The 22,489-nt window shown below is 36.3% G+C and overlaps 1 protein-coding gene and 1 long non-coding RNA gene across 6 annotated transcripts in view; one reads left to right on the plus strand and one right to left on the minus strand.

Annotated features, from left to right (window-relative positions):
• LOC105462011 (sodium/potassium-transporting ATPase subunit alpha) overlaps positions 1-22,489 on the plus strand; it is a 67,235-nt gene that overhangs the window by 16,276 nt on the left and 28,470 nt on the right. For 2 of the 5 annotated variants that reach the window (XM_011708558.1, XM_011708571.1), the window contains exon 1: positions 12,307-12,423. The exons of the other annotated variants lie outside the window; for them this stretch is intronic. In XM_011708558.1, the coding sequence (XP_011706860.1) occupies positions 12,412-12,423 (12 nt within the window). In that variant the 5' untranslated portion in view covers positions 12,307-12,411. Of the gene's footprint in view, positions 1-12,306; positions 12,424-22,489 lie in introns of those variants that run through there. 5 annotated transcript variants of the gene reach the window in all.
• Positions 20,210-22,478, minus strand: LOC105462052. Its single transcript, XR_976010.1, has 2 exons — positions 21,581-22,478; positions 20,210-20,655 (listed from the first exon to the last, which is right to left on the minus strand). It is a non-coding gene; the product is annotated as an uncharacterized LOC105462052 (long non-coding RNA).

A 22,489-nucleotide genomic window follows, 5' to 3' on the forward strand; every position in this document is an offset into this window, starting at 1 on the left:
TGTTTTAAGTAATTTTTTTTCTCAGTGTAGATATACACACTACCGGGTCCCCGGAACCTTAGCGAAACTTTCTCGTTTTGGTATTTCTGAAATTATGGAAGGGAAGGGGTTTGGGATATTGACGTAAAAAAAGTTTGGGATCTCCGCAGTAAAAAGACGTGTTGACGCGCGGCAATTATCGCTCAACAACCGTCAATCGAGCAGTGAACAGTTGAAGTGAAGCGTGGGGTCCCCGCGGGACTGCTTGCAAGTTTTGTTAAAAAATTAAAATATCGGATCGCCAAATTTTTTTTCGTTACTATTTCAAGTATGCCCTTTCAGAATTTTCAAGGATTTTTCAAATCGGTCTAAAAACAAAAAAGATATGATTTTTTGAAAAAAAGTGCTATATCGAGATTTTTTCGCGTTTTTGAACTTTTCTCTTTGTTTGAACTTGTATATCTTGGAACTCCTTAATTCTATCGACTTTAAACATTATGGGCTTGTTCCTTGGTCGATTCTCTATCGATTGAAAAAAAATTAATTGAAATATGTCCATTTCTTACTAGAGTTACAGTAATAAATATGGATGGGGTTCCCCCGGGACCCCAATGTGTATACGACGTTGTCAAGAAAACAGTGTGTATACCTATAGGGTTAACATTATTCGATACTAACATTATTAATATTAATTTCTATATATTCCATATTCTGTGTTTTTTATTCGAAACTTTACAATAAGAAAAATCGAAGCGTGTCGTAACTTTTACGTGCAAATTTCTTATCGATGAGATAGTCCGATGCATTAACTCTCGGGTGTGTGAATTGAATCCCGCGAGACCGCTAGTCGCCGGTTTACCGGTTCGAACTGGATCGAACGTATAGACCGTTCTCTGCTTGACGTGTGTTCGAACCAGAACTAACCGGTGGTGACGGTCGTGATCTGTCAAAAGGCGGCGGCTCACGGTCGATGTCACGCAAGAGTGAAGCTGAAAAGCTTCGTTCACGTGTCAAGTGCTAAATTAAAAGATTTTACGATGACAAAAAAAAAAGAGAGAGAGCGCAAGAGAGAAAGCGGAAACATGCATCTTATATATAGTGTTACATCATACGAGGTTTAGATGAGCACTATAATACAAAGGCCGAATTATGAGAGTTTTATCGCAGCACGGATGCTTGAAATAAATAAATAAATAAATAAATAAATAAAGAATCAATTGTGTGTGTGTATGTGTGTATTTATGCGACAAAATACATGGGTCTCTGAGATATTTTCTGTGTCTAAATCGGTATTCTATTGTTTTGCGATTTTTGACATCTGTCGATATGAAAAGTTGGCAAATGTATCGTTCGGCTTATTGTTAGAGTTACGCTTCGACAATGATGTTTGAGTAGTCAAATTCTAGGATATGCAATCCTGAATGTTATTATGTATAGATATACAAACGCTATTCTCTGCTCGCAGGGTGGGTACTACCGGGAAAACATGGAATTCTCAGGGAATTTCATTTTTGCCCTTGAAAATTCATGGATTCTCATGGAATTTTACTGTACTCAGGAAAATTTTTTGAATTTTTTAAATTCAATTTTATCTCTTTAGAAAGTAAACGTGGCCTCATATCGAAGGCTCCTGATATCGAAAGTTGATTTATTTTAAAATTGACATACCTGTATACTATATTATAAAGACTCTTCAATTTAAAAAAAAAACGATAATCTGGAAATAATAAATCAGGCATTAGGAATATGATAACGCAGAACTTGATGCGTGAAGCAATTTGATCTTCACGTATGTAGTTACATCTCCATACAAAATCTTTCGTTCGAAAAATTTTGTATGGAGATGTAACTATATTGTACATACGAGAAGATTAAATTGTTTTACGCATCAAGTTCTATATACGTTGTTAAAACTCTTAGTGCCTAATTTATTTTAAAGCTGTATTGAGAAATTCTCTAATTTTACCTGGAACTTTGAATAAAATTCCTGGAAAATCCTGGGAATTTTCACGTGAAATTCTTTTACAAAATTTGAGTACCCACTCTGGCTCGTTCTTTCTCCCTCCCTCCCTCCCTTCTCCCTCTCTTTCTCTCGTCAAAACAACGGTTTAATTTCGAACCTGCAGAAAGCGAGAAAAAAAAAGCTATTAAAGCGAACAGGGTTATTATGCATTAATTTCCCATCTCTCTCCTTTGTCTTCCTTTTTCAGCTGGATGAATAATAATAGCAAAGTGGCTAGTAGCTAGATGACGTCACGAACCGCGTTGTTTGCACTGCACGGACGCGCTTTTATTTATTGCTCACCAACACACAGTTCTCCGACCAACCAGCTCTTCCGACTCGCTGCTGCAACTTTCCAGATTGGCTATCGCACTTCGACGTGGTTTCATTCATTGTGGCGTTTTGCAGAAAGCCTCTCATGTTGTCACATATATCGCACCGGATTCTCTTAGAAAGCGACGTGCCAAAAATAAAATGTAAAAGTGCAAGAAATAGAATATACATATACTGCATGCAGTGCATCGAAGATAGTACGTTTTTTTAAGTGATGGTTTTAAATTACATTATTATATATTCGATATTTTTTTTTATCCGATGTTATATTATTATTATTACAATTGTAATTATAATTACAATTGTAAATATAACGTTTTAAGAGATCATTTCCGCAACATGATGCGTATCTGAAACATTAATTTTCATGCTTATCAACTTATACGATGCATTCGTTGCGATAATCACATAAAGTTAAATGCTCCTGATTGAAACACGTAACGATTAAGCACATAACCGATCTTTTATCCGATGATGTCTATTTCTACCAACGTAGATTAATTTTAATCCAGGTTTAATTTAATTTCTATCTTTTTCTACTTTTAAGAATCAGAAAAAGATAAAAATTAAATAAAAGTGATTAAAGTTAATCTACATTGGTAGAAATGGACATGAATGAACTTTTTCTCTCTCCGCGTTCGTAACTTCGGGAGTACGGAAATATCCGCCTCAATATACATCTTTTTCTCTTTCTTTAACGGAATGACTTTGAATATCGAATGACAACAAACACAGAAGAATTTAGGAATTCAATTCATCCTCCAGTCTCACATTCAGCGGGCATTATACAATACAAAATCGTGGGCGGAGGGATCTATTTCCGCAATCGATGGATCATTGTCTCTCATCCGCGCGTCGCGGTGGCTCGTAAACCTTAAACCTTGTGAATCGTGTACGCGTGTTTTTTTTTTTTTCAGAATAGGACAGGTGGTTCGGAAGAGAATAATTTGTCGACAGATAACAGACGCAGTTTAAAAGACGCTCCCCACCTCGTTTGTATATACATATACACTTTAAACGCTTATAATCGGCATTTGAGCTTCACGCACGTGATACACCGAATGCGCGCATGGTATTACGATAGTAGTTTGATAACGTGAGTTGCATAACGGTGTGACGACGATTGCGCATTCTTTGTAATGCGTCAAATACGCGTTCGCATGTGTGTTGAACTACATTAATAGGTTTTTTTCAATGGGATATCTTTCCGAATCCGAATATTTTTCAAGCATTAGGTACCACAAGTTGAAATTGAAACCGTTTACATGCCTCTTTCATTTTTATTTTAAATTTCATTGTTTAACTATTTTAATTTGTTATTGAATACGCAGTTAAATTCGCTGCTATATACATATATATAAGAGATACACTTGGTGCGTCTACATGTAAGTAAGCAAATTTTCTCTTCAATTTTACGAAATTATTACGATTGTACATATCGTCAGAGAACCGCGATATTAACATTAATTTCTCATTTGAGTGAGAATTTTCTAACGTATATATTTTCCCCTATATTTTTCGGAATTAATGTTTACTGGCTTATACAGAAAATATATACGTTAGAAAATTCTCACTCAAATGAGAAATTAATGTTAATAACGCAAAGCGCTGCAAAGCAATGCGATCGAATGGGACTATGTCATTCATTGACACAACTGACAATGAGCAGTAAACTCGGTACAACTGCACTGAAAACCTCCGTGATTTAGAGAGAAGGAAATTCAGAATCTTAAAGGGATTTATAAATAGGATCTCGATGGAGAAAAATTTGCGTAGAAATATTTATCAATGTAATCAACAGCTTGTATTGTGAATATTTTTTATTATTTTATTTTTCTTACTTTTGGTCATTATTTTACCTATTTATTTACAGCAAACAGGGAGCGGAACGCGCTCGAAACATATATAATTTCTCACTTCTCGCGAAAACTCGCATATTTACTCGAATGACGTTCTCGTTGCGCGTACCTATATATTAAAGACCGCGAGTTTTCGCAATTTGCCTCACGATACAGGTGACGCACGTGCACGGAGGAAATTGAATTAAAAGCCGTAAACTGGCAGCCGATCGGATGGGTCAGTTATCGAAATGTATAGCGGCGAACATGTATACAGAGTGGACAGATACGCGAGTTGCCCCTACGTTATACGCGTTTCGCACATGCTCGCCTCTCCGTCTCGTCGCTCTTCTATCTCGTCTTCTCGTGTCCTCTCCCCCGTTCCGGAGTGGAGTTCTGCGAGAGAAGAGAAGAATAGTTAGAGTGCGTGAGTGAGTGATACGTGAGATTGGCGCAAGGCCAGTCTGCAGGCGGCGATTGCGTAACTCGCGTCACCGCGAATCGCCCGGCGGCCGCTCGATGAATACCGCCGGCACCGCCTGGACCGAGAGTCTCCTTGGAGACTCGCTTGAAGGAGGATAAACGAGAGAACGAGATAAACCTGGCGCTCGCGGCGCACACGAGCGATTTCCTCATCGTATGTACGTACGTCGGCGAGAACATGCGCTTCCCGCGCGTGTCTCTCGTATAGATATACGGAATATGCCAAAAATTCCGCGAAACTTCGCAAATTAACACTGACAGTGGGAATCTATATTGGAATAGTCGCATGTAATTACGAATTTCCATTGACATTGATAATAATAAGATTGCATCTCTCTTCCTTATTTTTTATCTTTTTTTTTGTATTTTCAAATAGTAACATTTTTTTATTTGAATAGCTATATTTTCACAGAAACACATCGTTCGTCACTTATTTCTCCGAAATACACTCGACGCACATGTTCGGTCGTAAACGAAATCACGCGGAATCGCGCAATTGGCGGACAATTAACACGCGACAGTGGAATCCAGTTAGATTGCTAAATAATTCTCGTTACTTTTTTGTTCTTTTAATCTTCGCAGCTTTACAATTCACAATCGAGCGATGAGCAAATTTAAGGTGCGATAAATCGCGCTATCTAATTGATACGAAGGCGACGTCAACGCAATTGTGACTGCCGTGATAATATGCGCGGACGATCAACCATATCCGGACCATCTGTTATCGGTAGTCGAGATTCACCTTATCAGAATCGGGACGAATATACTCTTCATTATTCTTGTCGATTTCAATCAGTTTGTCCTTATCAGAATCGATATTTATTCGCAAGTATATATAGTTTAACGATGAAACATTGAATGATATTATCACGAAAACATACAGTGTATAGAACAAAATAAGCCACAAAGTATCGGATTGCAGATATAAATCATATATATATATATATATATATATATATATATATATACATACATATATATATATATAAACACACACGCAGACATTCTTCTCCTCTTTTTACGTTTTAGAATTACACTTTATGCTAAACTTTATTTCAGAAAATTACAAGACTTCACGGAAAGAACAATTTTGCTGAATCCAGATCTGAAAATAATTTTGTGGAAAAGTCAAAATAATTGCTAGAATATCAAAACGTTTTATAGCAATGCTTATCATTTTTAACATTTCAACAAGATTTTTTGGTCATTCAAGAAGAATTAATTTTCAGATTTATATTCAGCAAATTTTTAGATCTTTCAACAAAATCGTTCTTTCCGTGTTGTAAGTATAGCGCTGGATCATGATTAGAGAACGTGTCCAGTCTCTTTATATGCGATTATTCTATAATATATTTTAATATATTAAACATATTATAATATATTTTATTAGTGACAAATTGCAATTTGTAGCAAGGTCTAAAACTATTATATTCTTCTGAAATTAGTATGAAATGCCAATCTTGCGATGTTATATGTACTTGAATGGTATAATTTATGTCGTTTAGCCTGGTTATCGTCTACTACGAGTATCTTATTGTTTTCCGTAACAAAGCCAAGATAGTTGGAACATAGGATATGGAAAGGGAAATAGACAAATCGCGTGCAAGCACATCGAGAGCTTAGCAATGCCGACACCGCGTCGACGTCGGAATTTCATTGACGCAATATCGGGCCGTTCTCGTTATCGATGCTCGTCATTTCGATCACGTCACGAGATATACGCACGCGTCTTAGGTCTTTCGCGTCAGCTGTTTATAAATACTCGCGTCGTAAAGCCCCGAAAAATCTGCCTGCGCCAGAAAACCGAAGGCTGGTATTCTTGGCCATATTTTCGGCTGATCAATTGAATTTTATTGGTCGTGATGGTGACACGCGTGTCGATTGGACATTTCCTGCTTTGACAGACGATACGAAAAAATATTGTAGTTATCGATGCGTTTCTTTCTCTCTATGCTTTTGCTTATCAGACGATAAACAAATTGTTGTCGTTATTGTCAATATAGTAGTTGGAGCTAAAAAGCTACGCTCCTCTCATTAGTCGTATATGTAGTGCAAAGGAAAGAAGTTTTAACATTTGCAGAGAAAAAAATATAATGATGTATATCCTCTCTCTCTTTCTCTTTCTCTCTAACATGTTGAGACACACAATCAAGTTATTGACTTATTTTATATGTCGAAATAGAATTTCCGTTCTTTCAGATCATAACCAGCTACCATATCAGTATTTTCGTACAGAGACAATTATTTTGCGATTTGTCAGCTACAGAAAAAGGGATGTCACATGTACTAATACTCACTTTTTTACTTTATTTTTATAGACTGACTTATTATAAATATATCCATTCCAAGTTATATTGATATTTTGTTTTTATTTGTTATCGCTGCTGTCAAATATGTTACTTATTGCATATTGTTATTATTGCACGTTTGATACACTGACGCATGTACTTCTGTACAAATAATCCCGTGTCGGGTGATGTGAACGAGGCGAACACGTTAGCCCTTTGACTCTGAAAGCTTGCTATCGGATTATTGACAATTAAACGCCTTCATAATGTCACGCGGCGATTTTTTGTCCCATCATCTCCCCCGCTCATTTTCTGCTCGTTCTTTCCGCTGGCCGAGCTTTCTTTCCGCGGCGTATAGTCTCCCTCCCCCCCTTTTTTTTCTTTTCTAGGTCGATCGCGATTTTATTTCTCTCCATTTCATTTTTTATTTACGACAACCCGTGACCTATACCGGCAATTCTCTTTGTCGGTGACGACAAAATGAGAGTGATAGAAGCCTTGAGTGTAAACTGACGCCACTGACGGCGCATCGAATGTGCGTGGCCCATTTAGAAGTTGCGATCTTCTTGGAAAAAACTGCAAACACGCTTTTTTTAATTATAAATATGTAATTGGTCGATGTTTTTTTTTACGACTTGTCAAACGATCAAACTTTCGAGAACGCTGCGACAATAATTACATTGTAATTTATGTTGTTTAACAAGCATAACTTAAGATGTGAGAAAAGCAGTTTAAAAAATATTATTGAATATACATATGAAATTTATTAGTGGGAATTTAATGACCTTTAAATTCGAGATCCGTGCTATTTAAAACACTGTTATGTTTTCTCTCTCGATCGTTAACACGCTTGTTAAATTTATTTTGCACTCTATATAGGCTCGTGGATTTCTATATCAATGGTAATGGATCCACCGCTCTGGCGGCGATGACGAAAGTAATTACCCGGTAATTCGAGTAATGAAGTGACTCATTGCAAAGACACGACGTCTGGAAGCAACTTGGCGTAACCATTTAACAAATAATCGCTGCCAATTATCGTTTATCTCTTCCCTCAGAAATTGCAGTGTGATAACAAGTGCGTAAAAACATTAACGATATATACAGTCTAACGCGAAATCGAATTTCCGCGCAAATGTTGAATTTAATAAATTAGTGAAAATTAATTTTTTACTTGAGTGAATGTACATGTCGAGGAATTGAGAATGAATTTGTATCGGTGTTTGTCGCTTTATTAATATTTTTGCAAGTGTCGAGTGACAAAATTTTTCATATTTGTTAATAGGACAATAGCTTTGCCTTCAAATGGCAGGAACATATAGGAAACTCGCATCTGTTCGCAATTTTACTTGAAAAGAGTATATAATTTGTCAGTTTTTGACATTAAGATTTTTCTTTTTGTTCCTTTTTTTTCAATACCACGTTTTATTCCTCAAATAATCCGTGACCTTAAAAGAGTACTAATTCTAATTATTGAGAGAAAAATTATCGAGGGAAGTGATTGATATCTCGATATTTTTTTTTTTTTTTTTTTTTTTTAAAGAAAAATCGATTCTGATTCTGAAACAAACCTTATGTGCTCTCGTTATTATTGTGTTATAAGGCGCTATGCATCTTTAACGTGATCGTAAACTTCGCGGAGGAACTTTTTGCCTGGGGGTTTGGTGCTCCTCGGGGTTCGGCGTGAAGAAAGTAGGCGAACTCACCCTCCTCCCGTCTCTTCCCCCCCCCGCCTCGCTCCACGAACGCGTATCCCGAATAAGGGCGGAAATACCATCCTCGGAAGTCGAAACTTGGCTCATAACGTAACGCGTATCACGAGACGAGCAACGAGAGTTGCGAGACGATGACACAAAACAGACGAAACAAGCGGGAAAGAAAGAGAAGCAACGGGATGAGCAGCAGTAGAGTCGGTCGGTCGGTCTGACGCGGACGCGTAGCCCAGTAGCACAGATCGCGGCCCATGATGGCGCTCAACTTATTTGATTCTTCTCGCTTAAAAGCACAGCAGCCGTTTCTTCGCCGACGTGGTAACGAGGATTTGAAAGCTTATATATACGAGAGTTTTGAAACTCTTGATTCTTATACACTCACGCAGATTGACACCCTATGTGAAATCTTTGCAAAATTTATACTGTTTATTGCAGAAATTGTGAATTACGTCGATGAAAGTGTAATGTATGTTGAGTTTTAATGTAGAAACATTGCAATAAGTGAGAATTATATATACGAGAGTTTTGAAACTCTTGATTCTTACACACTCACGCAGATTGACACCCTATGTGAAATCTTTGCAAAATTTATACTGTTTATTGCAGAAATTGTGAATTACGTCGATGAAAGTGTAATGTATGTCGAGTTTTAATGTAGAAACATTGCAATAAGTGAGAATCATTTTTTATACACACATATTTCATATAATATTCCATATGTGTGAAAAATAATTGTCTCATTTATTTTAATATTAGAGAATATTGGCTACATCCTTTATGCCATTATTAATATTACAAAAATACGTCTGAGCATTTAGAAATTTTCATTATTATCCAGTTTACCGTAACGAATAAAATAGACTTATCTGGACTTACTCATTTTATCCTTTACGCCAAAGTACAATGTCTCGTGTCTTGCTTTATTAAGGGAAAAATCGCGTTCGCATTTGTATTAATCAAAGAAACAATCTTGACTTAAGTTTTTCAGAATACTAGAAAAAAGAGAGAGCATAAGAAATGAATTCATCTCTTATGATATTTTACTATGAAAATGTGCAAATTTTTGACTGAAGAAAAAATTGGATGCGATTTGTTCGAGTTTAATATTTTTAAATATACATGTAAATATATATGTATGGTATGTATATAAGAATTTATTTCAAATTATTTAACATATTGAAAACTAACAAACATCTGATAAAAAAGTAGAATAAGTTAAACAAAAATCTCTCTGAAAAGCTTTAACATATCGGATTATTTTGGTTTTCTTTAAATGCTACAAACGAGCTCGTTTCTGTTTAACATTTAACTTTGCTAAGCTAATTTTTCATGAAAGTAAAAATAATATCTACTCTCTTTTTTCTATATATATTCATAATTTTCGGTAATGTATCATCAGGGCATTTAGATGAATTTTATCGTTTAGCATCAATGCAACTAATAGCATCTATATTGAACAAGTAGCTTATTTGTTGTCGCTATTCACTCTATTTATAACATATCAAGGAGGTTATTATTAATCAATGCGAAACGTTCGATCAGTTTCCGATTCAAATTATCTATCCTTATATCTTCTACTTAACGCTGTAAAGATCTCGTCCTTGAAAAAATTTTCCCAAGGAACGATTTTTCAGCCTGCCAAATAAAATAGTCCAGATTCATTCCCTGTCTTCGTCTTACTGTCTCGATAATTTGATAAAGTCCATTCTCATATTTCTGTATAATTTTTTCCTACAAAAATTAACATTTTTTAATATCGCTACGTCAATCTTTTTTTTGAAGATAAAAAACTCCGATTTTATACACCCCTTTTTCTTTCTCCCTCCTATAATATATCATTATATATACATGTATATATCTCGCGTAATCGATTTTTATCAATCTAATGCCATGTAGATTTTTTCAAAATTTGCATTTGGGGATACCAACTTCACACACCAGACTTAGATGTGTGAAGTTTGTACCCCTAAATTTTGACAAAATCTGTATAGCATTAGATTGTTCACAATTTTTCCATATTTGTATATCCAATTTGTCCAATGATAATAATTTTTTTTCACTTTTGGAAAAAATGTAAAAAAAAAAAAAATTTTAACGTAAGGACCCCTAAGTGCATTTTTTTTAAATTAAATTTTACATTTTTTAAATTATGGGTATATGGGATTCGATTGTCCACAATTTGTACGCATTTATTCATCAATAATCATTTTTTATCCACTTTGCTACAAAAAATTAATCGATTTCTGTATGTAAATTAAAGATAATAAACGCACTTATGAATGGTCGTGACAAAGTTTGCTCTAACTTTTTGTTTATAATTTTTTATAGCAATGTGGACAAAAAATTATTATTGATGGACAAATGCATACAAATTGTGGACAATTGAATTCCGTATATAGTTTTAAAAAAACGCACTTAGGGATTCTTACGTTAAAACTTTTTTTTTTTTTTTAATATTTTTCCAAGAGTGGACAAAAAAATTATTATTATTGGACAAATCAAATTGTGGACAATCTAATGTCATGTAGATTTTGTCAAAATTTGCATTTGGAGGTGCCAACTTCACACTCCAGACTTTGGTCCACGTGTCTTGATCGGATCTTGATCATTTTCACCTTAAATTTCATCGAATATTCGGAATCTTTGCGGCGTGGCGAGACTTGGATGAGAACCACCGGCCACGAGGAGCTTGCGTTCTGTCGTTTCGGGGGCGCGGACCGACGTTGCGCGGCGGTAGCATCGTGACGAAGAGCTGTTGGCGAACGGGTTGCGCGCGCAACCGGGTTTGCCGGCGAACGGGTGTTGTTACGACCGCAGAGTGGAGCACGAGGGGTACGTGGCAAGTTAGGGGGTCGAGGGGGTAAGCCCGTAAGCGAGTCGCGGGGCTGGCAAGCCCCCGTTGGGTGGCGGACGCACACTAGGTCCTAGGTAAATTGCTAATTGGGATGGATATTTGTTACTTCCTGTATGCTGCAGCAGCTATCGTCGAGCTTTTTCCATTTGATAGAGATCTACAATCAAATTTTTCCTCATCGCTCGTTCCGCTCGACAAATAGAATTTATCGGTTATATCGGACGAAGCGAATGAGGAAACGGAAGAAAAAAATTTTTTTTTTTCCAAGCAGGAGAATTAAATTCGTTGTACAACTTTATTAAGAAAACTGGTAAAACTGTTGTGTTACAGTTTTATTAATTTGTATTTGGATTGAATACACTGAAAAGTTTTGTATATATTCGTCGTATGTCGATGAAGACGTAGTTGGTGGCATATATGATCTTTTTTCACACACCAATAAGATAAAGAAGTTACATGAGAGCACCGGATTTTTTCAATTTACTCGGTTTCTCAAATGTGGCTTAATTTCACGTATACGGGATTCCAAGGAGGGAACGAGGGAATTTTCCCTAGACGCGCGCGTAGATCGTAGTAGGGCGAAAGAGAAAAGTGGAAAAGGGGGTGGGGGAAAGAGTGAGAGAGGGAGAGGAGAGGAGTGAGAGAGAGAGAGGGAGAGAGAGAGAGAGAAAGAGAGGAGAGAGAAGTAAGACGGGTCATGACGCGCGGGATGAACACCGTTGGTAACAGAGAAGGGCGGGCATAGAAACGGAAGAGTAGGGAGGCGACTGCACGGCGGGGGTAGGTGTCGTAGCAGTGGGGAATACGGGTCGATGATGCCGGCGGTCCTCGCTCGACGACACGAAACGCCAGTCAGTCTCTGGTCCACCCGAAGTCGCGCTGCTAATCCTGTATCTTTCATCGAACACCGTTCGCCGCAGCCATGGATGACAAGGTTTGTGTGCTTAAAGCTTTGTCAACGAATAGCGAAAGAGGGAGAGAGGAAGGGAGAGCGAAAGAGAGAGAGAGAGAGAGAGAGCGCGCGTGCGTGCTCTGCGTGTATGTACGTGCGAGAAAAAACGAATAACCGTTGCAACTATCAAGTGCTTTTGAGAAGTGAACTTATTGCGCGGCTTTTCCGAGGAGAGCTTTTGTCAGGCTTACATGGCGGTGAGTGGAAAACGAGATTTACGGAAAGAAGATGGTATAGGAAGATGTCTGTCAGTCAAGCGCAGCTGATTCAAGTGACAGATCAAGCTACTGGATTCCGCGGCTATAGTGACATTTTGATGATGCAGCTCGCGGATTTCTTCTCTTATAGCTGCATCAGTGAATTGGATTTAGTTTTCAAAAATTCAACAAACAGATTGCTAGAGAGTGAATGTGTGAGAAACGGACACGCGTGAGACAGAGAAAGAGAGAGAGGGGGGGAGGGGCACTTTCTGAAGCACTTTCTTGCTCTCTACTCTCTCTCTCTCTCTCTCTCTCCTACTTTCCTCTTTTCTCCCTGAATCGAAGTACTTGTTCGACAGCGAACTAAGTCTTCTCTCTTTCTCTCGTTTCCTCTTTACCTTTCCTCTCAGGTTTCCGTCAGCTTCTCGCTGATTAATTCCATTAGTGTTGTTACACTAGAAAAGCGAGAAACTTCCGAAATTGAAAAACTTCCTCATTCTCTCTTTCTCATTTCTGTCTCGCGCATGGCTTCTCCCTCCGTGTCTCGCCTTCTTCTCGTTCGTTAACTCTCGTGGAATACGATCGAGTTTTATGATACTTTGTGTGCCTATATCGTCGACTTTTTCCCCTGTTCCGTTTTTAGAACTAGCCGCTTCCCTCGCGCGCCACTTTTCTTGACAGAATCGCGCGACACCTCGCCGCTTATCTAAATGTCAATTTAAATGCGATCGTCGACGCTAGTGCTTCGTGCTCTGCTAAGCGAATGACAGATGTCTCTCTAGCTCCCGTCCGTCATGGAGTTAAGAAACATTATTAATTCGTCGAGACATTTTCAAAAGATCCGCAAGTTCCTCGGAGGTGCTCATTTTCGTCTGTGGAAAATTCTTTATCAGACATTCCGACTTCTCTGTTATAAAACAAGTTTTCCTTCGGAAGTGACTCGGCGCGCACCAATCGACAGGCCGATCTGGCGAATTGGCACGATAGAATCGTTCGATCCGTAAACTCGATGGGGAGATTTTGTTCCGATCGTTCCGCGTTCGATGCAAATACGCGCTTAGTGATTTTCTCGGCGCGCTTCTGCGCAGATTGCTCCATGCACACGCAAAGCTCGTTTGCTCGTTCGCTCACTCGCCGTAGGTCGCAAGATTGCCTTTCTTCGCTTTGGAAAACCCTCTTATCTTCCTTGTCTCGTCGCCGGTGGGATGTTTCTATATTAAGTGGTCCCCGACGACGACGATCGGTGGCAGACGTGAATTCCGAATTTGTCGCATTGTGTCGGGTCGTTGTTTTATTCCCGGTAACGCTTGCCGAAGATGTTACGGATCGATTAATTATGCGCGTCGTCGTCGTCGTCGTCGTCGTCGTCGTCGTGGCAGTAGCGGAAGGATGGATCGACGGCGACCGTTATTTTTAGAGCCGCGCTAAAGTTCAATCGCTGCGAACCCGTGTGCTGCACGTAAACTCCTTGGGAAAAGGTGGAATGGTCGCACTTTCAACCCCTCCCCTCCCCCCACCGACAGAGTTGATAACAAATCGAAAATTAGATGATCTAATAACGTCATTTTATTAATGATCCATAGACTCATTTCTGAATGCATTCCGTAATATCTACAATATTCTTCCCGTGTAATTGCCGATTCATTGAATCTAACTTAAATTTATGTTAAAGTGATCTAATTTTTGATGCTACAGGTTTCATGAATATATTATTATTATTATTATTATTATTATTATATGTATGATATACTGTTGTCATGTGACAACGTTATCATTATTAAGAACACATTTATGACCGTTTTAGATATACCAAATAATGATAAAATAAATATATGCTGCAGTTGAGCTCTTTCTGGCACGGTTGGTTTTTGAATGGGGTTCACGGGTTAGGTTAGATCTCTTTGTGCTAGACCACGAATTAGCTCTGAATTGAGGGTTGATTTAGTTACTTCGATTATTTAGGTTCTGAATTTCTTGTATTTCCCTCGTTATCCCAATTCCCAAAATACAAATAGCGATAGTGATTCTGCGGATGGCCGAAATAAGTATGTATAATCCCAAGGGATGCAAGCGACACGCCCTCGATCCTGCAGAAGCCAGCTCCCACTGTTCCTTGTCGTGTTTCTTACATTCCTCTTCGCCCATTTCTCAGCAGTATTTTTCTCTGCTAGTTTTTTATTAATTACTTCATTACAATTTTTCGGCATGGTTATGTCCAGATTCACTATGAGATGAATAGAAAATTTAATTTTAACCCCTCCAAAAGCTGTGGATTTTCAGCCAACTTTTGAAGGGATTTTATATCAATCTCTTTATTTAAATCTTTCAAATATTTTTTAAAAGACTCAATTGTCTTGCTGACAGCTGAGAGGATTGAGTGCTGTTAATAATGTTACTTGATCTCGTGTGACCATCTCAGTGCACAGTGCTCAAGATACGATATGGCGTGTCAGAAATAACGTAAAATAAACGTAATTCTTCTTTCTTTTTTACTTCGAGTAGTCTACCAACTTATATAAATATTCGCATTTAATTGAGAAGATTGATTTTTTAAGTAGCTTCTTCGATCGAATCGAAGATGTTTTCTATTTATTGAAATTTCTCGGCCTGTGACTTCTCCGCCTTTCGATTATTTATCATCACCGTCATCGTTGTCACCATTATCATCGTCATTCACGCGTGACGTATCTCGCGGTGCTGTGCGACATTGAATCGCCAATAACGTTTGGTCAAACATCGGTGTCGCATATCGATCGTTTAGATTAGCGCTCTCGAATCGGCCAGCTGGGATTATGCGCGTTTCCGCGAACGAGCTGCATCTCGCTGCATTTACGTGAAATGATTTTTAATTTTTTATTTTATTTGTATTTTCATGTAAGTATGGCTTTATTTTCAGGACATTTGTATAAGAATTAAATCTAACTTTTGCAACAATTTAGCATCTTGAATATAAATTTACATCTGGTTTATTTTAAACTAAATGCCCCGTGGCAAAAACTTGATCGATTAGTTATTAAAGATTTTATTATTTTTATAGAAGAGAATTAATTATTGCATTAATAAATCTTTAAGTGTCTCACAGTAGTTTCTTAATAGTAGCTTCTTATTATATATTTGAAATGCAGTATTTCTTGTGAGCTTCTTTAGAAATTATTTTTATTTGTATACATATATATTTAACTTATACTTTTTGATAAATCGTTAATGAATGCAAATTTTATTAGTTTTATTGTAACGGATTTACTAATTCGGCGTACACATAAATTACTCTTATTGACATAACTACAATTAGAATTAAACTGTTACATCGAGTTTGAGTTATACGAATTCATCCATATCTTAGTGTCGAGGTAACGAGCATCTCTTATCACTCTTCCGCAATATCAGAATTATCCACTTTTTATTGGACGTTATCTATTACGCGTGCATTATGGTAATAAGCGCGGTAATAAAGACGTTGACATGTTTCATTGGATTTCTTTAAATGATATCTTTTTCCATGCCTATTGTCAGGTGGTTTAGTATCTCTTACAAGATATGAATACCTATTATGGCCCATGTTTTGGGATAACACTGTCATTAGTAGCATACAAACGACGTAATTAATTGTTTGCGGTGGAAAGCGCCGTAAAAAGGATGATGTAGCTTGTATTTCGACGAAAGGTAGAGGAAATATTAGTTAAATGGATAAATACAATTAAATTGGAAGAAACAAAATTAGAAATTCGGTAGCAATGTATACAAATTGAAACATAGAATAAGAGTGTAGGCCAGATGAAAGAGTCGCGTAAACAAGTATGTGAAGATGGACAGCAAGATAGGTTGTTTTCTGGATAGCCTTGCCAGGCATCCGGTATTAGCCGGATCGTTCAGGATTTTAGCGACTATCTTGTGTTTGCTTCGACCATTGGGCGCTTAACCCTTGGATGCACGGGATTCCTCGCAAGTATTTGCAGTATTTAATTGTTTGTGCAATTAAGGAAGTCTTGCTATCTTTTTTTTGGAGTTAAAGTTTTAATGACAATTGAAAATTTCTTTCTCTAGAATATAGTTAGTTATTTAGTTCGTTCAACTGTAAAACGATTTCGCGGCCTGCCTCTTTGTGGATTTGAACATATATTTGGACATATATTGCCGAAATTATAACATGATTGTATTTGGAGCATTCTATTCGTTGATTCATCTGCAGTTCACCTGACATTTCGATCGACATCATGTGCCGGCCAAACTTGCCCCCCCCCCCGCACACGACACGCCTCGCATGGCAATTGTTGATGCCACTCATCGTTGAAGGGAATCGATCGCGACGAGGTAAAGGGTGAATTTTTCATCGAATTTCGGCCTCATATTTGTCTCATTTTCGTTGATGTCCTTGTAACGTCACCACCATTGATTTTTTCGCGTTTCCTCCATCGAATCATTAATATGCACTGATTTCCGATATCGATCTTGTCAGGTGGAGAAATGTTTGCTTTCGATAAGTCAATGATATTTAACTTCCGACTTAATTCCATTTGTTTTAATTTGCCTCGATTCACTTGGGTAATATCGGCGACAACTCGGCCGCTATTTCCGAGTAACATCCTCGGAATAGCACACCAGCTTTCAGCTGGAACGAAACTCGACCATTGGCTGGATCGATATCCATGGTATATTTAAGGGACGTCAGTTCAGAGCGCAAGTCCTATCTGGAAATAAAATGCTCGATACTAAATTGGAAGGTCTCTTGTATTCTCTTTCGCTTCCGCTTGGCTCTTTAGCTTATTACATTTATTTCCAGACTAATAAAATGTTATTTTAGTGAAAGATCTCACACGTGGCTGTTCGAAATGTACATTTTAGGACGATAAAACGAGATTGCAAATACAAATGTAATTTATGGAAAAAATTCACTTTAACGTGAAAAGAATTAAAGATGATCGGAATTAAGTCGAAAGTTGTGTGATTATACATATACATGATCATTGGTTCATGAATGCGAACATTTCCCTTTTCAGTTTATTTTATTTTGCTATTTCTGATTGTCAGTAAGGAAGATATTTTTATCTAATCAATACATTGCCCTTGAAGCGTGAGTTTACTATTTTCATTCGATTCAGCCTCTAATTTTGTCTATTTGTTTGCTTTAAACTTCAATAGATAAATATAAAATATTATCTAATTTATAAAGTACCTTGTATTAAATATGTATATGTAATTTATAAGTATTTGTACTATATATATATATATGTATATATATATACCTATATATAATGTATACATGTATACACGACGCGATTTTTATGATCCGTTGCATGAATCATCAAAATTGAATCGTCGCTTTTGAAAATTTTGCGCTCCCAGTATATAAGTTGAATAACCTCTATGACCTTAAATGAATCATCTTCATGACAGTTGACATTTGCTATACGATGAGTGAACCCGATTTGATAATTATTCTGATGTTTATTAATAGGATAATAAAGCGAAATTTTGTAACATTTTTTAGTATTCTTGCATCGTTACATTTTACAATAGTTCCCGGAAATCTTTAACAAAACGATGTGTGAACTCGTTTATTTTTTAAATAACATCATGTTAATTTTAATTAAAAATTATTTTAATTTTTATCCTAGTGTTGAAAATCGAAATAAAATTCAAGCTGAAGATAGATTAAGCTTATCGCTTTATTCCTCCGAGTTCAAAGTCTGTTAATCCAATTGTGATCCATCGGATTTAATTGCTTCCTCGAAGACCTCCGTTTAAGATCCTTGTAGCTCTTCTGAAATGACCGATGCCATTATTAGGTCAGAAAAGTAATCAGGAAAAAGGTACACTTGAAAACAGAATGAAATTTTCTGTTTTTTTTTTGTATTAATTTAGAATCAACTATAATTCTACAAAAATTGGATATCACTGAATTGATAAATTTCGAATAATAAATGTGGATATCAAACTAGGAACTTTTCTTATGGTAATGATAAAAAGGGGCTTATTCATAACATTGCGTTTTAAACAAAAGTAGCGAAAGTGGAATTTATCAAACTATGAACCTGCACACGAGTTTAAATATGGTGTATGCGTTTGTATGTTGCGATCGAATATATCGATTTTATAACTACGAAAGCGTATTTGTATAACGCTTGCTGAGGGAATTAGGATATTGCTTTCTTAAACGTTTACTTAATAGATAATTAATGTTTTGAAAATTTCTTTTATTATCTCTGTATACAAGTCTCTTTACTTATAGAGACAATATCTAACTTTCTTTTAATCACATTGAAATGAATTTTGAAAATTGTACAAAGATATAATTAATTGAATCGATTTTTTCGAGAAAGTTTCACGCTTTCATTTTTTGTTCTGAACACGGAAAACTAAAATTTGCATATTATGAATTCAGTTAAAGGAATCGTATGTATAAAGATGATTTCTATTTTTTTTCTACATCTGTTAAACACATTTTCATTTTTATTCGAATAGAGACATTTTAGTCAAAACTTTGGAAGCATCTTTTAAAGTATTTCTTTTATCTAAATTTGAATCTCTTTGAATATTTCTTTTGCGATTAGATGTATAGCCTTTTAGAAACAAAAAAATAAATTCTTTTAGTATTTGTGGAACACGAAACATCTTTATCATAAATGACGAAATGTAGCTTTAATCTTGTTTTTCTAGTCAACAATTTTCTCCTCTTTCGATATTCATTGATTTGACATTTTAGTCAAATCTTTAAAAGTATCTCTCTCTCTCTCTCTATCTCTCTTAAAGTATTTCTCTTATTTAAATTTGAATCTCTTTGAATATTTCTTTCGTAATAAATTAGGTATACATATAGTCTTTTAGAAACAAAAAATAAATTCTTTTAGTATTTGCGATACACGAAACATCTTTAGCATACATAATGAAATGTAGCTTTAATCTTGTATAGGTATACAGTTATTTTCCTCTTTCTCGATATTCATTGATTTTGACATTTTAATCTTTAAAAGCACTTTTTTAAAATATCTCTCTTATCTAAATTTGAATCTCTTTGAATATTTCTTTTGTGATAGATTAAATATAAGTATAGCCTTTTAGAATAAAAAAATAAATTTTTTGTCGTATTTGTGGAACATGAAACATCTTTATCATACATGATAAAGTGTAGCTTTAATCTTGAATGTATAGTCATCTTGAATGTAATGTTTCCTCCTCTCTCGATATTCATTGCGTCCGTGAAATTATGCTCGATACTGTCTTCCCCTCTCTTTCCTATCTTCAACTCGATTCGACACGAAACTAACAATAAAATAAACTAGCACGAACCGGTCGCTTACCGGTGTCGTATAGAAAAAGAAAAAAAGTAATTGCGCGCATGTGTACGCATCGGCACGCCTTCTCTGTCGACCTTTTCCTCTATTCGACAGATGAATGAATAGATAGATGAGAATCTTTATCGGAGATACAAGTCGAACATATTTTTTGCCAGTACTTCGATTACAATTTAAAATCTTATTTAAATTTTTCTCCTGATTTTATTTTCTAAAAATTTTCAATAATAATTTTTGTTGTAGTTTTGATTTAGACATAAGGAAAAACGGTATACATTTAATAGTAATAATATTTAATCTTTATTGAGAAATTTACATTGTATAGAAAACTAAAACTGAGTTAAAATTAAATTTATGGTTTTTTTTTTTACTTCAAGCAATTTATTTTCGAAATCGAATTTTAGTCTATAATTCAATCAATTTCGGTGATTTAATTTTCTACTTCGGTTCGGTTTGCATCTCTGGTTTTGGTTAAAATCCTCGCATGCGATGAATGAGTAGTTGAGCAAATTCGTTGGAAGTATAGTGCATGCGTTGCATCTATGCGCCGTAATTTTTTTTTTCTGCATTTCGCACACGTTCCGTCTTCGACGTAGATCCATTTAGATAGTAGATTCAATAGGTAACCTCAGAGAACTCGTGTTGTTTCGTCGCGGTTGTTCCTTCTTCTTACGTCACGAGGAGAATTATATACACGGTGCATATTATGTTATTTCTTGAAACTAAGGAATACAAATCAAATAAATTGACCGTTTGAAGGGGAATTCTAGAATTGCAGTGGGAAAATGTGTTTCGCTTTTCTCAACGCAGAGAAATAACTTTTCAGACGCGGATGGCGCTTGTCAGCGTTAAATGTTGTTCAAATTCTCCAGTGTCGCGTGGTTTATGATGACAAACTCTCAGCAACAAATTAAAACGGTAGGAATCAAATCAAGGTAAAGAAAAAAAATCGATTCGCATGTCGATCCGCGAGATAGACGACGTTGTTGTCAATAAGCGTGCTAACTCGATCGCATGTCGGTTGTTATGAGAAAATCGTATCTTGCGAAAATTTCCACGACACGCCGACACACGTGGTCTGCAGTATAAATTATAAAATGTTCTCGCAGTATGAAGGATAATTTAAAATGTAATTTGCGAAATATATGAGGCTATTGCACATAGTGATCTACATAAAAGCATTTAACACCAAGGGAATGTAAATTCCTATGATATTGTTTTAATGAGTTTACATGTGGCCGCGTCTTATTAATTATGCGCTTTTGTATACGCTAATGTTCTTATATAAATTTCTGTGCGATGAATTTAAAACATAATCGCATGTCGTGGCCATTCTCTGAAATATTGTTTTCAAAAAAATCGATATTTAATTTATGCTATTAATTATTAAACATATTTAATTATAAGCAATCTGTGCTTCATCGCAAAGTAAAATATATATCGCGATTAAAGTGTGTTGAGAAATATTGTATAAAGCTCGTAATACTTTTAGATAATTTCTAAATTGCAAAATTAATAAAAATTAATCGGTGTTAATGTGATGATAGTTGTTATGTACGGAAACGCGTTGCGTCAGATTAATCTTTCTTTTGTTTGACACATAGGTACACATATTTATTGATGAATTGAACGTATGCATTCGCTTACCTACTCGTATGTCAATCGTTTCGCGCTGCTCGTTTGCATCGAGTGAAAAAGCGCTGATGATGATGTACGCGCGCGCGCGCGCGCGAGAGAGAGAGAGAGAGGCAAAGAATCTTCTAACGGCTATGACATAAATACATTCAATGTCTCAAAGACTTTCAGGGACGGCCGGACGAGAATAGACGAAAATCCAATTTTAATCACAGAACCTCGACCCGCTCTTGCCGCACCATGTCGCGCAGAATCGTGGATGAGAGTATCGGTTATAGAAACAAATTTCCAAAGTTCATACTTTTATCGCGACGTTATGTCAGTGAATTTAATTTCTATACTATAAATATCACGGACACAATGAAAAAAGGAATAAAGTATATCTTGTATTGATTTTTGCATTTCATTTGTTCAAGTAAAAGATTATTCTCGCGTTATCTGTACGAGTATTTATTGCTTCGAAGTCGGAATGGATTTCAATGTCGTGTCCTTAAAAATATTTCGCGATATTCGATCCGAGATTGGCTCCACAGGCCATATTGAATAATCCATGAGTCATTTACGCGGCTTGTCAGATGGCGGAATAAAATTGGATTGCGGTAATTGAAAAAATGAGTTCGCGAAGTTTAATCTAGGATGAGATTGAATCAGAGAACGAAACACAGTTTGCGGTGACACAATTCTTCACGTAAATAGGTACTACGCAGAAATGAGAAATATAATTAAAGCGGAAACACATTCCAAACTTGTCGAGTACCGAAGATGTATTCTCTTGCAAAATAGATGAAAATACACGCGTTTGCAGTTGACTCTTTAATTATTCGTTTATCACAAGTGACGTCTGTGTAAAACTTTGACAATTGACTCGGACTCTGTCTGTCTGTCTGTCTCTCTCTCTCTCTCTCTCTCTCTCTCTCTCTC

The sequence above is a fragment of the Wasmannia auropunctata genome, unplaced genomic scaffold, assembly GCF_000956235.1.
Source record: "Wasmannia auropunctata unplaced genomic scaffold, wasmannia.A_1.0 LD336099.1, whole genome shotgun sequence".
In the NCBI taxonomy this organism is placed as follows: Eukaryota; Metazoa; Arthropoda; class Insecta; order Hymenoptera; family Formicidae; genus Wasmannia; species Wasmannia auropunctata.